At 41.8% G+C, this 23,697-nt stretch overlaps 1 protein-coding gene across 1 annotated transcript in view; it reads right to left on the bottom strand.

Moving 5' to 3' along the window:
* Positions 1–23,697, bottom strand: part of SYTL2 (synaptotagmin like 2) — a 55,162-nt gene that overhangs the window by 25,545 nt on the left and 5,920 nt on the right. Inside the window, 7 exon segments of the mRNA XM_065882658.1 lie at positions 3–104; positions 107–2,725; positions 5,938–6,741; positions 7,856–7,970; positions 9,216–9,297; positions 16,419–16,554; positions 19,068–19,219. Of these exon segments, the coding sequence (XP_065738730.1) occupies positions 3–104; positions 107–2,725; positions 5,938–6,741; positions 7,856–7,970; positions 9,216–9,297; positions 16,419–16,554; positions 19,068–19,219 (4,010 nt within the window).

Here is a 23,697-nt window from a genome sequence, read left to right as displayed (position 1 = left end):
TGGATAAGTCAACAAAGCTTCTCTAAGTAGCTTTTGTAATACAGCCTTTACATCATTCAGTGCAGGTTTGGATAGAAGAAGAACTTTTTCTACAGTCTCAGAAATTCCCTTTGAGAAGGTAGTGCCTTATTCTGAGGAACAAGATGAGCATCCTTAGAAGAAGGCATACCTTGGGGAGTGTTGGCCACATCCCCAAAAGAACCCTTTCTGTGGTGATAGGAAGGTTGATCCAATGGGTTAGAACCTTCCGCAGCCATCTGAAACAAGTTCTCCGTGTTTAGCTGGCACTCACCGCTTTGAGCTTTCTGGGAGAGAGCTGAATTTCCCAAAGTTTCTGCCTCTGGAAAAGAAGCTAGTATCTCTCTCTGATAGGCTGATGTGTTCTGACTCCATTCTATCCCTTTTTCATAAACTCTACTCTCTTCAGACTCAGAGTCGATCCTACTGGTTGCCGGTTCACATTTGGTTTGCGAGGGAGAGGGTGGAGGTCCAGTTGCTTCCTTCAGGAGTTTGTCTAGACTAGAAGTCAAAGTGTTCGAATTGACCTTTGGAGGAGCTACTGGTTTGTCTATATGCTCATTAATGATCTCCTCAGGTCTTTTGGCTTCTTCCTCGGTATCAGCAAAATCTGTCTTTCGAGGCCATGTCCTATTTTCAGAAATACCTGGTTCAAGCGCTTGTTTTTTATGAACTTTTCCACCAGAGGGCTGGATGACTGGTGATGAGGCTTCTGAAAGCAGCTTCTGTAAGCTGTCATTAAACGCGTCTCTGTAGTCTTTAGAGAAAACACTTGTTTTCACAAGGGATTCTTGAATCTCTCGGTCAGAGTAATCCTTTTCTTCCTTGAACACTGGAGTAACAAACCCTTCTGTATTTTTTCCCATGTTTTCCTTTGATGACTCATATCCTGGCAACTGATGAGTGGACTTTCTGGGTGGTCTCAATGGAAATGTGGTTTCATTTGGTAACACCTGGAGTGTGCTCTTTGAATTTAATTTCTCTATTTCCTCTCTTCCCGGAACTTTTTTCTGGCTTAGAAGCGTCTCTCTTTCATGGGTATTTTTTCCTGATGATTTAATGTCACTGAATTCTTTGTGTTTCTGGCTATTAAAAGGCACAGAATTTTTTTGGCTTGTGGTAGTATTCTTCTCAATATTATCTTGACTGTTTGGATTGGCTCCTAAGTCCCAAAACTTTCTCAAATTCTCAAATTGAGAGTGATTATAGACCTGTTCTGTATTGGGTTCATCCATTCTTTCTTTTAGGGATATAACTTTAAAGTTGGGATTCCATTCACCAATTAGAGATCTGTCTTTCTCCAAAGAGGTATGTATTTCACTCCCAACATTTGAAGGAAGTTGCAGTGGTGGAAAAGTAATGTCCTTTTCATAATGCAAACTGTCTGTCACTGGTAATCTTCTCATAGGCTCAGTTGTCTTACTCTGAAACAGAGACACTTTACCTGGTTGGCCAGCTGAAGGATCATTTTGGGATGGACCTGATATTTGGGGCCTGGTCTCTTTAGTTTTATTGGAGGAATAAAAATGGCAGAGATGGGCTGCTTGACCATCCTTATCTAGGACCACTTGTTTGGCAGTGACTTGATTATTATATTTACTACAGCCTGTAGATAAACTGTCCATGGACCTCACAGGCTGATATGCTTTAGCAGAAAGTCGTTCCTGACAAAATGAAGATGTCGGTTCTTTATGAGTTAAGTTAGCAGTAGCTTTCTCACCTTCCCAAAAGGATATTCTGTCACTCACTCTTTTGTATTTCTCTCTTTGCACTTGGTTTTGGGGAACCTCACCTGCTTCTTGTAGTTGGACCTTAGGCTCCTTCCAAGGAGATTTATTGTTGGTAGCCTCAGGGGGTGACTCAATAGTCTCTGATTCTGAAGAAGCTTTTAGGATGTAACTATCTCTTCCTTTGCTCTCTCTCTCTGCCTTCACGTTGTCTTTCAAACTCCATTGTTCGATAACTGTTGAAGAGTCAAAATTCACTTCTGACTTTCTTCTGTTTTTTTCATAAACACAACGCTTGGGCTCTTCTTCACCTAAACTGTCAACATCCTTAGTGTTGCGTGGAACTTGATCTTCTGCATGAGATCCTTTGCAAACACTGTAGGAGTAGTTATTGGTTGGAGGAAGTACCCCAATTCCTTCTCCTACGTTTTTTGAACCTTGGCTATAGTCCACAGTTTTACTCTCTTGATTTGGACTAGAGATTTCAAATGGTTGCAGTATGCCTGGACTTTCCTTGCCTTGTGGGGACAAATTAATAGATCTGGGTTTGATATTCACATTTTTGCCATTTCCAAAAGGCATATTTTCCTCTACCTGGAATGTTGAATCAGATCCCACAGGTGTCAATTCAACTTTCGTGGATAACAGAGCCTTTGAGCCATTTTCTTTTTGACCGGTATCACCTGTCACCAAGGCAACAGCAATCCGTGACTCTGAGTCTGTTTTTTCTTTGGGCTTTATTTCTTGGGAATATTCGAGAGATGATTTCTTGTCATCTGAATGAGAACTTCGGTTAAACCAGTCTAGGACTTTAGATATGGAATCATCGGTTGTCTTCCTTATCTCAGGGGCATGTGGACCAGAGCATGAGGACGTCTTAGCTTTTAGGGACTTGAGAAGACGGGGCTTACCTTGCTGATGGTCTCTAGAACTGAGATGTGGCACCTGAGATGACTCAGGCTCAACGCGAGACAGTTCATCTGCAACACAGAAATGCTTTTCTAAATAAGAAAAGAGAATGCTTAAAGAATTATTATTCAATCACTCACATTATCTTTTAAAAAGGCACTTTGTATTTACATTTTCTACACCATTAGCTGTTTATATCAGCATTTATCTGGAGTTATAATGTAAACCATCCTAATTAAGATATTCTACCAAAGATGCCCTATAACAGTAAAGGAAGGTAAACATAGGCCCCTGGAAGTATGGGATGTAAGCCGAATTGGGGAATTTCTTTCAAGTGTCTGTTTTATTCTAAAAAATCAAGTAGATTTTGTATTCTGACCCATGTTATATTTTAAACATTAATTTTTCTCAAAGCTTTGCATAAAATAGACACTCCAGGAAGATACATCATGTTGATTTTATGACGCCACCTATCTACTGGCCCACTCATAAACCCTAGAGAGGGCTTACACTCAAGTTCGAGAAACACAGACTTAGGAGATTTCAGAAGTTAGAAAAACAACGTTCAAGGAAGATTAAACAAGGAGCTCCCTCCAAAACATCAGAATGGCGCAAGAAGGATATTTGCATCCAAGGGCCTTACTCCTGGTATACTGAACCAGAATCTCTGAAGATGGGGCCCAGGAATCTTTCCTACCAGCTATCCCAGTGGTTGTTTTGCATACTTCAGTTTGAGGACCATGGTCTCAAGAGGCTCCTCCACGATCCCCTATTTCCCTTCTACAATCTGTAAGCTGGAGGTAGTCTCTGGGAGACAAAGTAAAATGAGGACTGATGGAGAATGGGATTTCTACCTGTTCCCTGATGTTTGCCAACCAATGGCTAGGAGGCTAGGGAAGGACACCTAAATTCTTTCTAGACTACCAAGAAAGTAGAGAGAAATTATACTCCAATAAAGATGTTAAAAAAGAAAAAAGAAAAAAGAAAAAGTAGGGAGAGACCTTTCTGAGCTTTATTCACAGGGCACATGGCACATGTAGATGAGGGAACTCAGGCATGCTTTCTCTTTAGTTAAGACTAAAGGTGTTTCAGCATTTCAGCATTTCTTGCTCTTCCTTATAAATGCTAAGCTACACAATACATGTTCTTGAAAATTACGTGAGTTGAATTTTTATGACATTAGCTACACCTGAAATGTACCAGAGATGTCAGTTAATAAAATTACCTCTTTGATTTTAATCATCAACTCTGGCTAAATGCTAAAACAACAAAGGCTTATACAATAATTGGCACATAGTGGATATTGGTTTCCTTTCATAACTACACATTATACCATTAAATATATGTCAGTAATGATAAAGTTCCTTTGAGAAGTCTTTAAGAATTCTTTGTTAGTCTGTTTAACAGAAGACTAATAATGAAAAAAATGCTTGTACTACAGTTAGTGAAAAAAAAAAAGCAGTCTGGACAGTATGAACATAATTTAAATTCTATCCATGCCTGAAAATTATTGGAAGGCCCTACAATTAAACATTTGTGATAGTTAGTGCTGGGTGATATCACAGATGATAATTGTTTTATTCTGTATGCATTTCTTCTTTTCAAATGTTTTTACACTTTTCAAATGAAAGTATATTCCTTAAAAATAAGAGTTTAAAAATTTGATGCCAGATAATGTTTTGTTTCCTTTGAGGAATTCCTTTGTTTTCTTCCAGTATAATATAATGAGTGTGATAATGACTCTCCTAAAGCTCAGAGTTAAAGTCAAACCCTTATAATTCACACAATTAGAGTTTACCATTCTTTTTTGGTCCTGATTTTCTTCTTATGCTCCATTATTTACTTGTATATATTTCTGTGGTAAGCAGGGGGGAAAGCAGGGCATTAATGAGTAAGCAGGACTTTGTATATAAGCTCTGAGACCAGAAGTCCTGTCTGTCAACCAAAATGGGTTTAGCTGATGACGGCTTCTCCCCAGACTTCACGGTGAGCTGAGATTGAGATTTAAAAATCAGAAAGCAAAAATAAATAGTTAATACAAAATTAGAAAGGTAGTCTGTGGGAAAGCAGGTGCACTTTGAAAATCAGGAAAGGTTTACCATTTTTTTTCTATGGATTATAACAAAGGAAAATATTACCAAAGAAATTTTTTTCATCTTTTGGATAAACATTTAAGTAAGCATCACCCAATTATTTGCTAGTGTTTATTCAAACTTTAGTAGTTTCCTTAAAATGAGTTCCTTTATATCTTGAAGAAGCTAATTTTTAATTTTTTTTAAAAAAATATTCTCTTCTGTTCAAATGATTTAAAATACCCAGGGAGAGGGGTGATGGAAATGCTTTGTCCTTTAAGAAGTGGATTGATTTGAATAAGTATGAAAGTGTACGGCTGAGCAAAAGTGACTCAGGGTCAACTTAATATCGACTAATAAGGGAGGAGGAGAGTAAATGAGTTAGAAACTTGCCTGTCGCTACTGTAAATTTTCCTGACTATAAAAATTATCATAGAGTTAGATTAGGACTTAGTGAAGATGGGAGAGAGTACACAAAATGATTTTTCCCATTGCTTCTGTTTTAAAACATAAGAATTGTGAAGTAATCATATAGGCATAGGAAAGCAGTTTGAGGCATCCCCTGAGAGTTCTAAGATCTTCAAGAGAGGACTAGTCAGCTAGTTAGCAGGAAAAAGCAGTACTCTCATTGCCTCTCAGCTCACACCAGCTGAAGGAGAAAGTTCCTCCAGAGCACTTAAAGTCTAAGAACAAATGGATGGAGGCCCTGGGCAGGCCAAAGTATGAGGCTTTTTCATAGTCAGAATTTAAAGTCTAGTTTCCCATCCTTTGAGGCTAAGAAAGTGACGGTTCTCCTGAAATTAAAAGAGAAACCGAAGTTTAGTTAAATGGTAATTGATAAATTTGCATTAGGTGAGTAATAATATATTTACTCTGTACAAAAGTATTAGCATATGTTTATTTCTCACTCTGTATATACACCTTGATTTACCTCAAAGTGCTATAATTTGTTTAGTTAAATTATTGATATGATTTTTTTTTTTTTTGGATTAAGCATAATGTGCTGGAAAGTGTGCTATCCTGGTTCTTTTAGTTATTGGCGATTGAGGAAAACATGCAAACCCATTAAGAGGCATAAACATTCCCCGGTGGCACCTGCTTGAATTTTAGCGGGAATACCTAGAAAGCAAAATGGGTTTCTACCTGGCTGGCCTGGCCATTCCAAGCCCACTGGCTCAGTTTTTAGAGCCTGGTAGTGACGAATCTCTTACCAGCAGGGCTTCTGGACAATTTTGATTCAAGCCTTGACAATTCTGATGAGTTAGCTTTGTGTTCATTGATGGTGTGTGAATTCTCAGTGGACTGTGCTCTTGTAGTTAAAACTTCTTTGGGAGGATGGTGCTCATTAATTGGAAAGGAACCAGAAGTCATTGGCTGATGTGTTTCATTTTTTGATGTACTTGGGCTTGAGGCTGATGGCTGAAAAAGCGAAGCCTTTTTGTATCGGGAAGGCTTAGGATCATTGCAAAACTCATCTATGTCCCCTGCATCTTCTGTTCCATTCTTCAACCTGTCAGATTCTAAAACACTAAATTCTCCTACTTCCCGGCCATGGACTAGCCCCAGACTCTGTGGGAGTTCATCCTTCACTGCAGAGAATCTCACGTGCTTTAATGGCTCCAGTGAGTTTGAGGAGGAGTCATCTTCTAACGAATGCTCCTTCTCAGAAATCCTCTCATGGATGGTTAGGCCAGGTGACACAATTTTGCTTTTGGGTTCAACGTTCTGAGGAAAACGAACAGTTTCTGAGTCTGTGCTACTGGAACTGGAATTGCGTTTCAGGATCCCTCTTGGAGCCCCTCTTGTGTTCAGGGAGTCTGTCCTTTGTCTAGGAAAAGACTGGTTATCATCTTGCTTTAAGTCATGCGATTTATAGATCATTTTCCTGGCATTGGGGATTGGAGCCTTGATTTGGGACCCATTCTCAGGGCCTGGAAAAGTCTGCTTTGTTTTCTCTAACTTTTGGCTTGAAATATCCAGGATAGATGACTCTTCTTTGGACTCTGACAATTCATCTGAAAAGTAAAACATATTAGATGATATACCAAATGCAGAATAACTCTGTAATTTAAAACACCTATCATAAACTTAATCTACATTTAGCAAAAACACTAAGTATTAAAGACAATGAAGCATGAAGCATAAATATAGACCTAATTAAAAAGCCTTAAAAAATTCATGCATGAACTTCATTAAATTTAAGATTGCTGTGCTTTACATGATGCATAGTTTGTGGTATTTTATACTCAATAAAAATTTTTTTTAAAAAAGAAACTTTAAAAATTCCTCAAGGAGGGTAAAGAAAAAACACAGAAGTCACTTTAAAAAATTCATGTATGGAAACCAGAAAAGGGAGCTCAATTTTTTAAAATCTCAATACCTAAAACAAAAATTAATTTTGTTAAAAAGTTGAAAAAAACAGGTAATGTTCCAGTGACTTCTTATCTGTAAAGTATTTTATGCTATCTAAAGTGTATCCAATGGAGAGGAAAACTACACTAATATTAAAACAGGCTAATTGAAACTCCTAACTCTACTGTTTATTAATTTTCTACCCCTTGTCCAATCTTTGATGCTTGTGGAATCTTCTTACAGTTGCTTTTGAAGAGATTAAATTGTCTAATGTTTCTTCTTAATGGTGAGAATGGTAAAATTCCATAAGAGGCAGACTTCAATCAGTTAAGCAACAAATCTGATCAAATGCTCCTGGAAGACTGGGCTGATAACTACAGATTCGAGGATTGTAACATTGTCAAGTGGTCTTTTATCTTGAGGCAAACTCTCCATTTTAAACAGAGAACTGTGTCTGTACCTGGTAGACATCCAATAAAGACTGTTAAATGAATGACTGAATGCCTCTGGTCAAAAAATTTCCCAGGTCACTGTGGGGGGACCCAAGACATGGAGGTCACACAAGTGTCAGCTCCGAGACTGGAATGCATGAACTTCTGGTTTCTAAAATTTCTGCTTCCTTCCCTCAGGCAGGAAACCAGTGGGCAAAGTAGAAGAAAACCATCAGGACTTTTCACTTTCTCTTGAAAGCTATTTTGGTTAAAGGAACTCTGAGAATTTCCCTTAGTCCATAGATAACAAAGATAAAAATATCTAGCCCATAAAAATAATATTTACCCTCTTCTGAAGTCTGAAAGAAACCAGCCCTTCCATTTTTTGACTGCTCATTTTTGATTTGTTGAGATAAGTGATCTTCTGGCAGCATGGAGCTATTAAATGGATTCTTCCTTTGCTGGGGAAAAATATTGTTTATTAAACTCATTTTAAATGTCACAGCAGCAACTCAGTGTCAGCAAATGCTTATTATCGCCAATAGTTGGTAGTTTTATCCAGTAAATTCTATCTGGCATGTTTGAAAAATGATGGTCTTAATTAATCTGGTTAGCAAAGAATTACCATATATATGCCATACCAAAAAAATAAAAAAAACCAACCAAAAAAAAAACACAGGACAAAATTGTATAAAGTATACTCAATTCCAGAGTCCTCCAAAGTTAAACCAGAACGAGGCATTCAAATCTAAATCTCACAGAAGTGAAATTTTTACAGATGTGAGACAACATGGGCCTGAACATATCAAAGAGGTGGTCAAGGTCGGGGTAAACCTGAGACTCTAATTAGGGCAGATTCCCACCCGTGCTCTTCCTACTGTATGAGACTCACTGTGATAGATTAAAGCTGTACTAAATATAATTGTAACTGACCTTTCCTATAAGGATTTAAAAGACAAGGTATCTTGAAGTGGTTCATAGTCACTATCATGATCATCAATTCTAATGACAGAAAAGCATATCAGTAAATAGAATTTTTTTCAATTGAAGTATAGTTGATTTACAATGTTGTGTTAGTTTCAGGTGTAGAGCAGAGTGATTCAGTTATACATACATACATATACATATATATATATATATTTTTTTACTCAGATTCTTTTCTCCTTTAGTTTATTACAAAATATTGAGTATAGTTCCTTGTGCTATACAGTAGGTCCTTGTTGGTTATCTATTTTATATATACTAGTGTGAATATGTTAACCCCTAACTCCTAATTTATCCCTCCCCCCCAGCATTTTTTTATTAATGTAAGACTGAATATCAATATTTGCTATCTGTTGTTTCATAAATTGACAATTCCCTCCCCTAAGCAGACCTCTAACAGAGATTCAGGAAGCCATGAATAGGAATAAGGACTGACATGGAACCAACAAGCCACATTCTTATGCTTCAAAGCAGCAGCCCCCAACAGCATTAGACTTTTCATTCTTTAGGACAAAAAATCTAGGTCTTCAGCAATGCAGTAACATGATATTCATAAAATTTTCCACCACAAGAGTGATTTTTTATATTAAACAGTAAAAATTATCTATGTTTGGTAGGAAAAAAGTACTACGAAATTCTCTTTATTTCACGGTGCTTTGATAAAATGAGAAAAATGGCACTCCTTCCCCAAATGAGATTTTCAAAGTCTGAGCTCAGTCTACCTTGGCTGGAGATACAGCTGACTTCCTTGTGCTTTCCTGGGATGTATCAATCATGGTGGAAGCTGGATTTACCACGCTGGAACTGCAAAAGAAACAATTCAGCGAATAAAAACTTACCCTTTGAGGAAGCTTAAATCACGTCTCTGAAGCCAGAAGCTATTAAGGCAGGATAGGAGAGGAAGTTTGTAAAATCAAACTGCCAGGAAGGTAGAGGGAGTTGGAGCCTAGAGATGATTAAGCAGCGAAGCAAAGGCAATGGTAGAACAGAAATGAAAACAGGCATGAGACAAGACAAAAACCATCCATCAGAAGCCTTGAAGTTTTTATCACGGTACCAGGCACACAGGAGGTTCACAGTTTAAATCTGTACAAATAAACTCACCTCAAAGTCAGGACCTAACATCAGATGCAGACTAGAACAGTGAGCAGTTGTTCTCAAGAAGGGAACATCCCTGCTGAAATAAGGCCCCAGAGCATTTTAGAGATTCCGTAGGCCAGGACCAGAATGGCACTGCTTACTCTAACTCGGGTAGAAAATAGCTAAAGAAAAGACACAGGTGAGACAAGTGATTGGGCAGTAGAACAGAAGAAACAGCGGATCTAAGAGATGCTGTGCCAGGAGGATGGTGGATTGGGGCAACTTACTGGGAACTTTCAACCCAAGTCTTCAGGCTGGCCAGGTGAGTTCTCGTTCGAATACAAAAGGAGTAAAGACAAGCAGAGCATCCAGAAGATGGTGGGAGGTCAGAAGCCTGGAGCTGGCTTAGAAGGGAGAGGAGAATTCTCTAGACCATGATTCCCTACCGGAGGGACAGGGCAGCCCTAGGGTGAGAGTGCAGGGAGGGTGAATGGAGAAAAGTGAGTTGAGCCAGCTCCCTCCTGAACAACTACTCCCTTGGCTGTTGAGTAAGAAGGGCAAAGAGGGTCATAGTGGCCCCTGAGAGGGAGGAAAACGACCCACTCAGACTTCCTGCTCCAGTGGCCCTGCCTCAGGCATAAGAGGGGAAGTCACTATTGGCTGAAAGCACCGTGCCTGGTTAAACTCCACCAGTTCTCCTAGTAGCATCACAGAGTCAAGGACTTGGAAGAAGCACCTCGGAAGGTGCTGGCTTTTTACCACGAAGCTAAAGAACTGGAGCGGGGGAGGGGAGCATTTTGCCCCAAGGCCACAGAGCCTTGCCCAAGATAGTTGTCACTAAAATTATGGACTAGATGTTCTTGCAAATTCATTTCCTTTCCTTCTCTCTGCATGTTGATTGCTACTTTTGTAGTCCCAGGAACAGGCTGAACACTTGAGGAAGCCATGCTCCCTTTTGTTGCCTTCCTCACTGTTCCAGAAAGGAATTACAGCAGATGAGGCAGCTGTATATCGAATACAGCCTGACCGCAGGGTTGTGAGAAAGGGGGGAGGAAAGGGATGGGGAGGGGAAGGGCAGGGAACAAGAGGAGGAACTTATAATGGAGCCAGAATTAAGGCTAATAGAAAAACACATGGCAGGAGGCCTCTGTTCTTGAAACAGGTGAGCACAAACTTGAATCAAGTTATCTAGCGGCCAATGTGAGAAAAGAATCCTGGTCACTAATAGAACTCACAGTAAAAACAGCCAATAGCTCAGGACTAGAAAGCAATGTCTCTTGAGTGTCACTTTAAGAAGCCAGTGAGTGATACGAGGAAGCTTATAGCGAATGCCGTGTTCAGTTTTCTCACAGTGTTTTGTATCATCTCCTTTAGTAAATAAATCAGTCACACAATGAGAGGACCTGGGCCAAATGCTGATGGTTGGGGTCTCCATGGAGACCCTGTCATCCTTCTCCTGTCATCCTCCTCCTTTCTCCTTCCCACTCACCAAGAACAAAGGACAAGCAGAGTCTCTACATTCTCCTCCCTCTGCTCCCTGGAAATCCAGTTCCTGCGCCTTTAGCCACCAGGCCCACAACTGTCCACACTGCATATCATGTTGTCCCCTCCTGCCCAGAGATGAAACCAGTCTCTCTCTACTAAACTCTACTAAACTAAATCCATGCAGCTATGGATTTCATGTCTGCTATGCAACCTCATTCTGTGCATACATATCTTATCTCTCATAGTAAACTGGGAGATCCTTAAAGAGTATCTTGACCTTTTTTCTATTCCCCATGATGCCTTGTACAGTGCCTGGTACACAACTGGTGAACGACTGAATAACTGAAGGCCAGCTGAGCCAGTGCCAGGGAAGGCAGCAGCACACAGGTGCCATGGTTTTTAAAAATATCTATGTTGTTTGCCAAATTACAATGAGGCACATTATTTAGGTTTTAAACAAAATGTCTTTGTTCCTGCTATTCAGAAATCAAGAGAAGAAGAAATGAGGTATTCAGAGCACGCGATCAAACACCAGAAACATACAGTATTCACTGGGTTACCTTGTGGTTGGGATTGGCGGGAAATGGGATGAGGGTGAGATACTTGGTTAAGTACAGTTCACAAGTCTGCTTACTAGAAAAAAATAAAACAAGAGTCTTATGCCTCACACTGTCTCTGAAAATACAGTTACTTCCTCAATTAAGCTCCGGCTTTGCTTCTCTTGAGGAATGCATCAATGTTTTGTTTGCCTGTCTTTTATCTCACAACCATCAATACAGCAACCATCTTATTCTCAGTTGATCTTTGCAACATCCCTGTGAGGTATGTATCCTTCTCCCCATTTTACTAGCGAGAAAACTGAGGCTTGGAGAGCTTAAGTTAGTGAAAGAGCTGGGGATTTGCACCAGGTGTGTCTGACCCTGACTCCAAAGACAATCATTGTAATGGCTGGGCTCTACTGCCTCTGATTTCTCACACGAGTAAAGCAGTGGTTTATGGCAAGAGGACTGGAGTGAAGTCTGGGCGATTTCTTCCTTCCCAGTTACTCTCACATTTGTCACTTCCTTTCCACCCCTACTGATTCCTCCTTTATTTCTGTCATCTGTACTAGCCTCACATCCGACCTCCTGACACCAAAGTTCCACTTCTCTAATCCATTCAGCATTCCACCTCTAAAATGGGATGGTCTAAAACAGAACTTTGATCATGTCCCTCTTCTGCTCGTTACCTTTCCTGGATCCTCAAGGCCTGTGGAATGAAGCTGAAGTCTGAACTCCTCAGGAAGGAATTGGAGACGCTCCACCATCTGCCCCACTGTACCCTCCCACTCCGCCTTCCTGTTGACCCTCATGCCAAAAATGACTCACTGTCCCTCTTTGCTGTCTCCCCCAACCTATCCCCAGCCCTTCCCTCAAGTGTTTGCTCTACTCTCTTGACCCAAATCCTCACTATCACCTCCAAGCCCAGTCCAAATCTCACCTCCCTTGTGATGCTGGTCACCTATCAGCTCAGCTGGAAGTGGGTCTCCTTGTCTCAAGTCTTACTGCACATTTTATTGGTACCTTGGGATTGGGATTTGCTCCCTGCCTGGTACTATTTGTTATCACGTGATCAGATATTCATATATGGAAGCATTATTTTTCCTAAGAGAATATAGTCTCTTTATAGCCAGATACTGTGTCTTTTGTTTCTTAGAATCCCTCTCAGAGGGATCAGATTTCTATTCGCAGGGTGTGTCCTGCATATATAAGATATTCAATACATTCCATGTGATGAGTTCTTAAAACTGTACAGCAAGCCAAGGTTCACACCTTGAGCTCTGTGATCTCTTCCCTCAGGTACCCTTCAAAAACTACCTGCAATACTAGATGTGGCACTTAGCCAAAATGGGTTTACTTCCGTAAGAAGATTATTAAAATATTAGACTACGAAACTACTGTTAGGGTTCCCCTCCTTATAGTGTTTGCATTTTAATACAAGTCTTTGAAGACTTAACTAAAAAGAAGAATAACGTTAGGTACCGTGGTAGGGACATCTGGGGAAGAGGGAGGGCTTTATAGCAGTCTTAGAACTACGCCACGTGGGCAGTGGGACAGTCCATCTGCTTCTATGCCTAGCCATAAAATGTTTCCAAGCACATGCAGCAACTTTTAAAGCTTTTGAACCTTAACTAGCCTTTCCCTCTAAAGCAGTTAAAAATGAATTCCCTGGAGGTCCAGTGGTTAGGACTCCGAGCTTCCACTGCAGGGGTCACAGGTGTGACCCCTGGTCGGGGAACTAAGATCTCACAAGCCTTGTGGCACGACCAAAAAATTAAAAATAAAGCAGTTAAAAATAACACCAGACGTACCCTCTTCTGAGGTAATTTTCAGCTTAAATATTAACTGTGTCTGGAATCAGAAGCAAATTTTGCAAGTGCTTTTTTTTTTCCCCCGTGTTTTTTGTGGTTGGTTTCTCCCTTTGGATTGTTGATTTCTCCCTTTCTCCTTGGCAGCTAATGCTGTGCCCATGCCCAGTACCCAGCGCTGTGCTAACACGTATTACACTCAGTGAGGCTTCAACACATCAACAAACACATGAAGAAATGGCTCAGGGATTGAGTGAAGCAAATTCAAAAATATGCTATGCCTTTTGTTAAGACCCCAAACACTGGTCCTTTACCACTGTGTGTGCCAATACCACCATGCTGAAAATCAGTGACCAGAACTAGAGCTGGGATCACTTGTACTTTTCTTTGCCACTCGAAAGGGAACCTCATTCTCTGCTGCTCTGTTCATCAAACCTCTCTCTGCTTCCCCGTGCTACAGATGCAAACAAAGATGAGTTCCAAAATAACGCAGGAAGCTTCCCATGCTTGAATACACACTGAATACCCACAGTGTTTTAACTATTCACAGGCAGAAGTCCACAGAATTGTACCCACAACGGAAGAAGGACTCTTGCCCCAGACTTTATTAGAAAAAAACTCCTTCAGAAGCTCCAATATCCAGTCACTGCTGGCTTACACTCCCCAACTCCTGACTCCTGGCTAACAAAATATTGACAGGTATTGAGTCATTCTATTGAAGTTCACTTAGTCTCAAAGTACAGACCCCAAAATATACCTAACACGCCCAGTTCCCAAATGTTGAAGTATAGGTGAAAAACATGCTGGAACCTGATACTGAGTAAAGCAGTAGTTTCTGACACGGAAAGGAGGAATTAAACAACAGCTCCTTCTACAGTTCTGGGTGATTACCACCCGTGCCACGTAATGAGCAAGGCGTGCTGGATACATCTAACATTTTTATTCCTGCCTTCTCAACCTACCTCCTCTATGTTATAATAACATAATTATAAGGCCACCTGCAAATTGCCAATTTTCTTTCTCCCTGAGAAATGCCAAGTGGTTCCCATACCTCATTTCATTCAGTCTCATAACATCCTGGTGAGGCAGCTTAGTTCTGATGTACATACAGATGAAACCCGAAAGACTCTTCTGAGGTCACGCGAGAAATGTAGCAAACAATGGAGATGCAAATGTGGACACTATATGCTCTAAGGGCAGTGACACCTCGGTCCCTTAGGTCCTTTGAGATGAAATGAGGTCCTGGGAGAAGGACAGGAAGTCTGACCCAGATAAAAGAGTACAATGAGCTAAGTTTGTGTCTGACACCCTCAAATCTTCTCTTGTCCACCTCCTCCCTCAGTCAGTCAGTGCTCTGGTGTCCCCATCAAACCCAGCTCTTAGGAGCTGCTCTCAGTTCCTTGAAGGGGAATCTAAATGCCTGTGTTCTCACTCCCAGAGTTTCTAATATTTAAGGTGTCCTCTTGCTGTATGGAAGGAAGGCAGGCCTTCATCCCATTAGGGAAGTTGCAGGCAGCTGGAACATGGGGAGGCACAAGGAGAAAGAGGTAACGTGTTCTCACATCCTTTCCTGAGCTCCCTGAAATACCTGTATGTATGTGAGAGCCCACACTTCCATTCACTGAGCAACTACTATGCGCTATGAACTATGTGTTAGGAATTCTACATGTACTAGCTAATTAGAGTCTCAACAATCCTGCTAGCAAACTATTTCATTCCCATTTTACAGCCAAGGAAACAACGGCCCAGGAAGTTAAGTCACTTCTAGTGCAAGGTCACAGAGTCAATTCACAGCTACTGTTAAGGTGTTTCAACCTCTAGCCGACATGGCCTCTACAGACATAACAGAACATTACAAATCATCCTAGAGGGGAAATAGTGCCACCTACCACCCAGGAAAACAAAGCAAGTCCTCTCCAAAAGGGAAATGGATAAATAATGGGGCACAATAGAATCAGTACTCCATCATCCATGTGACATAACTACTTATATTTGACTCTGAAATGCCTGTTGGTGCCTACAGTATAGACCCTCTCCCTCACCTGTAAATTATGTTGGAAACGTCCCTATTCCCCAGGTACCTCAGCCTTGGATCCTGGATCACTGACTGTCCCACCAGCAAATTCATTGACTTCATTCCAGTTGGAGACTCTGAATTGAGTTGTCTTCACTGAGGAAGTAGAGATAAAATGCAACTGCTCTCCCACCAAAGGGTAACAACTATACCGCCAAGGGACAGACACCAATGGGAAGATCCTTAAATACCTAAAAGCAAATCATCATGGTTCCAAAAGGTCTGTGGCAACGAAACCCCATAATCAGCTATATCACAGGAACCATGTACTGTACAAATGTACGTTTTGATTGGCCAGATGATAAAAATGTATGGAAAGCACAAAAAATATTGAGGACAATCTGCATCCTTAAGAGACATCTACTGAGTGCCTACCATGTGCCAGGTATTCTACATACGTTACCACTAATTCTCACCATAACCTTTCCTATATAGTATGATTCCTATCTATAGTTAGGAAAAGAGATTCAGAGAGACTAAATGACTTGCCCATGGTCAAATGGCTAATAAGTGGCATAGTCAGGATGTGAATTCATGTCTGCCTGGTTCCTGTGCTTGAGCTTCTTCTACTGCACCAAGCTGTTACAATTTGATCATCATTCATCTCTTTCCTGAAATGACTTATTCCTCTACATTCATTTTGGAGTATCTCTTCACTGACTGTATGGAGATATCCTTAGCACAAATAAAAAACAGCTCTTGTTGGTGCTGGAAGAAATCACCACTTAACATTTTAGTTTTATTTACTATGCAGAGCTGTTAGAAATTCTGGAAGCTGAGAAAGAGTACTGCGCACGCTTTGTCCACATCAGGGCCCAGAATTCTCTCGTACATGCCCCCTTCCCATGCCCGTGAGACCTGTCTAGCATTTGCACTCACACAGCAGGACCAAGCCACGAATCCCACGTGCAGCAGCGCTCCCCATGAGCTCAGTCTTACCTTGGGTTTGCAGGTGCTACATCTTCTTCTGGCTCTTCTACAACACCGGTTAGCTCTGGGGGGAGGAGAGCATCTTTGTTGACATTATTCACCCAGCTTTCCTTTGCCCTGTTTGCTCTGTCCTTACTCTGCTCAGCTGAAACAGGAAACGATAAAGACAAGAAGGTTATCTATCTCTTACCTCCACGACCTACAACTCTCATATCAGCTCTTATCACTGAAGGCTGGAACCTGAACGTCAGGCCTCCTCTGAGTGCCCAGGCAGTCACTAATGAATCTGAGCACTTGGGATCAGAATTACATCTGCAAGAGGAGTCAAAACACAAAGACCTGGGCTTCCCTGGTGGCGCAGTGGTTGAGAGTCTGCCTGCCGATGCAGGGGACACAGGTTTGTGCCCCGGTCCGGGAATATCCCACATGCCGCGGTGCGGCTGCGCCCCGTGAGCCATGGCTGCTGAGCCTGTGCGTCTGGAGCCTGTGCTCCACAACGGGAGAGGCCACAACAGTGAGATGTCCTCGTACCACAAAAAAACAAACAAACAAACAAAAAAACACAAAGACCTGTATACAAGACCTAGTTATATTACTAAGTGGCTCTGAGGCAGAGGGAATGTTTTTTGAGTTCTATGAGCCTAATATTCCTCTTCTTAAAAAGAAGACACTTGTGAAAATTAAAAGAAATCACGCAGGACTTCCCTGGTGGCGCAGTGGTTAAGAATCCACCTGCCAATGCAGGGGACACGGGTTCAAGCCCTGGTCCAGGAAGATCCCACGTGCCGCGGAGCAACTAAGCCTGTGCACCACAACTACTGAGGCCGCGTGCCACACTACTGAGCCCATGTGCCACAACTACTGAAGCCCACGCGCCTAGAGCCCATGCTCCACAATGAAGAGGAGCCCCCGCTCGCCGCAACTAGAGAAAGCCCGCGCTCAGCAACGAAGACCCAACGCAGCCATAAATAAATAAAATTAAAATTAAAGAAATCACGTAATTAAAAAAAAATTATATCTGTGAGAGAAGTCAGTAGATTCCCATGTTGTTACCTCCCTACAAGTACCGTCTCCAGAGAGCATGGGTGCACCTTTAAATGTGCAGAGATGACTAAAGCAAAATTCCGACTGCCCTGGGTGATTCTGATCTGAACTGGGGTTGGGACCAAATGTGTACGGCCAGGGGACGCTCAGGGCAGGGAGTCCTCACTGGGACAGACACACCATCATTACCAAGTATTTACTGAACAGCTACAATGGGCCCAACTTGAGGCTGGGTTCTGGGACACAAAGGGGAACAAATGCTTCTATTCTGGAATGTCCCTCTCCACTGCCTCCTCCTCCCCCAACCTCTACACATCCCAATTCTATATCTTCCTTAATAGCCAGCTCAGATGCCAGGGCCCCCTTAAAACCTCTGTGATCCCTCTTCAGAAAATAACCTCTTTTGCCTCTGAACACCCAGAACTCTTTACCTGAACCTCTTAGATAATTAGCATCAACTGAGTGATGACTGAGTGCCAGGCATAGTGCTGAGTCCTTTGCATGCATTATCCTATGAGGAAGTAACTATTTTCCAAGTTTACAGATTTGGAAATTGAGGATCAAAGGGTTCAAGAAACTTGCCTAAGGCCACATAGCCAGTAAGTGCCAGGAATACTTTCATCAGTGTTAAGAAGATGAAGCGACGTAAGGGCTCCCAATTTCCAAATACTCACATCCACAGGTCTCTTTACACATAAGTCAATTTTCTTCAGCTGCAAAACGGAGTCCACAGTACTAACTTGCACCTTTCAAGATTTCTGAAGGTCTGGGTGGTTTTGGAAATCAAGAGGGCTGTGAGCAATACATAGCACATCATAAGAGGTCAGCCCTCATCTGTAAGGAGCATCGCTCTGAGTCCGAAAGACTGAAATCCCGGAGCTGTCATTTGCCAGCTATATGACCTTGGGCAAGTTACTTCCCTTCTCTGAACTTCACATACCCCACATATAGAATGGGGATAACGAGACCTACCTTACAAGATTGCTACTACAATTAGAAATAATAGGGACTAAACGCCTATCATATATTAGCTACTGAAGAGGTGACAGCTATTTTCCTTACTGAGTACAGGCTAGAACTAGACAATGGCTGTTCTTAGGGATAAAGGTTTATACTGGCTAGTGCAGAGTTAATTAGAGAGAAGACACTCGGTTAATATTTGATGAACTCAACAGAATTCTAAAGAAGCCCTCAAAATGCTGTCTTTACAGTCCCTTAAATGATGTACTTGGTTTTTAAAGAAGTACCAGGTGTCAAGGTCATTGAACAGGGAGGCTAATCTCTTCCTGTCACCCTGCTCAGGAGAAAAGGTTCTGAATTTTCAGAATTAAAAGCCAAAGAAAGAGGAGGTGGTAGATCCCTTATAACCCCCAATTGTCTAGGCTACTCCAATTCAACATGGCATCTAAGGGGCTTCCCTCATCCTTCTTCACCACAATAAGTCACTTAGCCCTGCCCTCATCCATCCAAACCCAGGGCAAGGAGATTACGACCTAGAGGACTATGCATGGTGCAAAGCACATCCCTAAATGACTGACACCCTTCCTCTCTCCCAAGGACACCTTCTCCCAAGGACAAATGCTGGCTCTAAAAGTACTAGCCCAATCAACTCACCCGCTCCCTGGTGCCTCTTCTTTCTCATGGATGCTCTGATGATATCTGCTCCGTGGATTTTCTCTCTGTGCCTTTTTGCCTTGGCTTCATAAAACCATTGGCCACTCATATTCTTCAGCTGCTGGTCATCCTTAATTTTTTCAGGCAAATGTCTACAAAAGAAAAAAAAGCTTTACTTTGCTAAGAACCCACAGTAAATCAATGAGTTTATTATGACACTGCATAAAGAAATCTGTAAACATACAGCCAGAATGAAGTTCTCAATATCTTACAAGATCCCACAAACCTCCCAGATGACTAACAAATGTATGCTTTGACTGAAAGGTCAGAGAAGCCAAGGCCAACACTTTTTAAAAATTCAAAGATTTAAGCCATGATCCCCAGATGATGCCTGAAATTTCTCAAGAGCAAATTCACTCTTTGGCTGCGGGCTTGTTGTTCACTGTTCAAATGTAAATACCCCAGAGAAAGATGACATATTAAGCTTCCCTAAGCTTTGGTTTCTTCATCTTTAAAAAGGGGTTAATAATAGTAACCCACCAGACGGGGTCGCTATGAGGATTAAATTAGCTAATGCATGCAGACCACCTCTGCACATGCCTGGCACCTAATAAACACTCAGTGAATAACTGGCTCATCAGTTCTTGCCATTTCACTGAAATGAGCTTATCAGAGACTTTCCTGGAAGCTTGTAGGGGACAGTGCATGAGGTCCCTGGTTCTTAATGTTATGAATGAGACTGGCTGGGATCAGGAAAGATAATATTTATATGGGGTGGGGAGTGGAGGCAGACATAAATTCCATTTGTGCAGATACTGCATCTAAGTGTTCCATGTCATTCATGCTCATTGAAAAGTTAAAACCTAAAGAACAAACCAAGTACCACCCTCCTAAAATCTCCCTCATTCACAGTGAGGGGAAAACACTGTTCTACATGACAAGTCTTATAATCTCTGCATCTCTCTATCCACGTCAATAAAATGAGAATCAAAAAACCTATCTTTTCTTTTTGATAGAGCTGTACTTACAATAAAGTGGAATAAAAGCCTTAAGGGGACTTTGAACTCTTGGAGGGTAATGTGTCACAAAAATCCAAGAGGGTTTTATGATTGCCATTCGAGCCAATATGCATGCTTCCTAAAGTAGCCAATCTAAGTGTTTTAGCCAGAGAACGTGTATGGCAGCCACACCCAAGGTGGTGGCGGGGCTGTGTGTGAGGGTTGCACGCAGGCCTACCTGGGAACGGGGAAGGCAGGAGGGGCAGTTACCTGGGTTCTGGCAAGTACGTTTTCTCTCTCCCAAGTGTGCCTGGAGAGATCTTTCCAGCCAGAGTCCCACTCTCTGCTGGAAACTCCTCTCCTCCCCCAGTTACCTAGAAAGAAGTGACCCTACGCCAAACATGTCCAATCACAACCCTTGGACACACCTTGTTGTGACAGCCCATCATCAAATCCAGACAGGGACAGTGTCTTCACGTCATGGTTCTGAATCACCAGAGAGGTCATGGTTCTTATAAAATGTTTCTAATGGTTTCCCATTGCCTAAATTTTTTTTTTATTTTTACTGTAGTATAGTTGATTTAAAATGTTGTGTTAGTTTCTACTATACAGCAAAGTGATTCAGTTATAGATACACATATATCCCACATAGGTTATACAGAGTATTGAGTAGAGTTCCCTGTGCCATACAGTAGGTCCTTGTTAGTTATCTCTTTTATATACAGTAGTGTGTATATTTACAATAGCCAGGACATGGAAGCAACCTAAATATCCATCAGCAGAGGAATGGATAAAGAAGATGTGGTACATACATGCAATGGAATATTACTCAGCCATAAAAAGAACGAAATAGTGTCATTTGCAGCAACATGGATGGACCTAGAGATTGTCATACTGAGTGAAGTAAGTCAGACAGAGATAAACAAATATCATATGATATCGCTTCTATGTGGAACCACTGCCTAGCTTTTCAGCACAGCAAAAAATCCACCCTGAGCTGCTGGTGGAGCTTTTTGCCTTCTCTTCCCAAAAGGACCACATTCAAGTTCAATTCCAGAAAAGAGAAGTCCTTCCAGCTCTCCTTGACTAGACAGTGAGCCCCTAGGGGCAGGGCCTGTACTCAATATAGCTTTTCTTGGTGTCTGGAAAACAGTGGGTGTTTATTCAGCGCTTTTGGAGTGAAGGGATATCATATGAGGTCCCTGACCACCTGGCTCCAGGATACCTGTTCAGATTCATTTCCCAGCACTTGCTCCCATGCTCCCCCAAGTGCCAGCACACTAGACCTCTTACTGATCTCCACACTGCTCTTACATGACCTCTGTAGACATTAAGGGCAGGAAGGTGTGGCAGAAAGACTATGGGCTTTGATGTCTCCCCAGATTAGGTCCAACTCCCCGTTGTGACCTTTCCTAAATGTGATCTTTGGCAGGTTACTGAACCCCTCTAAGCTTCAGTCTCCCTGTTTATAAAGATAGGCGAAAATAAGACCTACTCTGCAGGACTTCTGGGATGATTAAATGCGGTATTTACCTGAAAGTACCTAACGGTGCCCAGATCCTGGTAAGAGACCAATAAATGTGAATTCTTTCCAGATGTCCTTCCCTCACTTCTCTGTCCAGCACGTGGCCCCTCATCCCTCAGATCTAGGTAGCACCTCCCCAGGGAAGCCTTCCCTGATCCTTGAGGGCACCATGTGGCTTGCCCTTCTCTGTGCTCCCACAGCTCCTCCACGACAGCACTCACCACACTGCGTTCCAATGATCTATTTGCATATCTGTCTTACACACTAATCTGTGAACTCTGCAAACTCCTACCTCATAAACACCTTTGTAACAGCAGCATCCAGCACGGAGCCTGGCACAGAGCTGATACCCAGAAACTGTTGAGTGAATAAATCAGTTAACAAATAAATGCTCAGCAGCCAACCTAGTCTGAGTAAAGACAAGAGATAAGAGAGAACCTGTCGCTGCTGGGGTTAAGTGAACCACGCTCCATCACAACGGCAGTGCCTCCTCCTAATGAGGCAGGCCACCTCATCTCTTGGTGGATTAGGGAAAAGCATGATGAAATACGGCATCAGCCACCATCGTGTTGAAGAAGACCACAAACCCTCATAGCATAACAACTCCCAACTTCTCTCCATGAGATTATTTATTCACTGATCTTTGTTGTTCAACGGAAAGGCGCTTTGGAAGGGTCCTTATGCAACTCTTGATCTGCTTCTGCCTAACTGACTGTCTGCAAGCCTCTGATCCCATTAAGCCCTCAGTGCACAGTAAGCCCGCACCATGTGAGTCGGGCTCATTGAAGCACATGGCCCTTCCTAGTAAAGCCGTTACAGTAAAGAATTGAGGTTGGGTTTCTGGCTCATTTCTTTTAAAGTGGCAAAAGAATAGGAAATTCTTTCAAATGCAGTAAGTGCTATTTATAGATCTCCTATCATGATAATCACTACTAGGGTAAATCAATCTCTTTTTCTAGCTTAGTCATTTGGAATATTTTACAGATGAACCCATATGTATGACATCAAAGCCCAAGTTTTATAAAGGTGTAGATTAAAAAAAGAAATCCGACCATGTAGGTGGTGCTGTCAAAATCTTCTCTGGGGCTTCCCTGGTGGCACAGTGGTTGAGGGTCTGCCTGCCGATGCAGGGGACGCGGGTTCGTGCCCCGGTCCGGAAAGATCCCACGTGCCGCGGAGTGGCTGGGCCCATGAGCCATGGCCGCTGAGCCTGCGTGTCCAGAGCCTGTGCTCCCCAACGGGAGAGGCCACAACGGTGAGAGGCCCATGTACCGCAAAAAAAAAAAAAAAAAAATCTTCTCTGTACCTAGAGAATATTATGCTTAGTGAAATAAGTCAGACAGAGAAAGATAAATTCTGTATGATATCACTTACATGTGGAATCTAAAAAAATAATACAAATGAATGTACATGCAAAACACAAATAGACTCACAGGCATAGAAAACCAACCGGAGGTTACTAAAGGAGAGAGGGAATGGGGGAGGGGCAAATTAGGGGTACGGGACTAAGAAATATAAAGTACTATGTATAAAATAGATAAGCAACAAGGATATATTGTACAGCAAGGGAATTATAGCCATTATCTTGTAATAACTTTGAATGGAGTATAATCTATAAAAATACTGAATCACAATCCAGTACTAATATAATATGAAACATAATATTGTAAATCAACTATACTTTGATAAAAAAATTAAAATAAAATAAAATCTTCTCTACCAGCCCATATTGATCTCTCAATTTTCTTGAACTCTAATTGTACCAACCAAATTAGCACTTGATTCTCTCGTTGTTGTACCATTTAGTTGAAGTGGGAAAAAGGTAAGTTTCTTGACACTCACACTTTTTATACCTTACCATCCTCTCCACACGTGCATGTTGTACTTAGTAGAGAGCTAAGGATAGAGAAGATGCTCAATAAACACCCATGGGCTGCCACTGGGCAGAAGTGAAGGCAGAAGAACACTCAACCCAGAGAAGACACTGTCCAGTTGGTCCTCCAGGCAGAACATGCTGGTCACACCCCATTCTTTCAGCTAATACATACAAAGCATGTGTTCGGTACTGGGCCTCACGCGTGGCACTTAACATGCATCATCTCATTTA

Source organism: Phocoena phocoena, chromosome 8 (genome assembly GCF_963924675.1).
Source record: "Phocoena phocoena chromosome 8, mPhoPho1.1, whole genome shotgun sequence".
NCBI classification, from domain to species: domain Eukaryota; kingdom Metazoa; phylum Chordata; class Mammalia; order Artiodactyla; family Phocoenidae; genus Phocoena; species Phocoena phocoena.
This window is presented reverse-complemented; position numbering and strand designations above follow the sequence as displayed.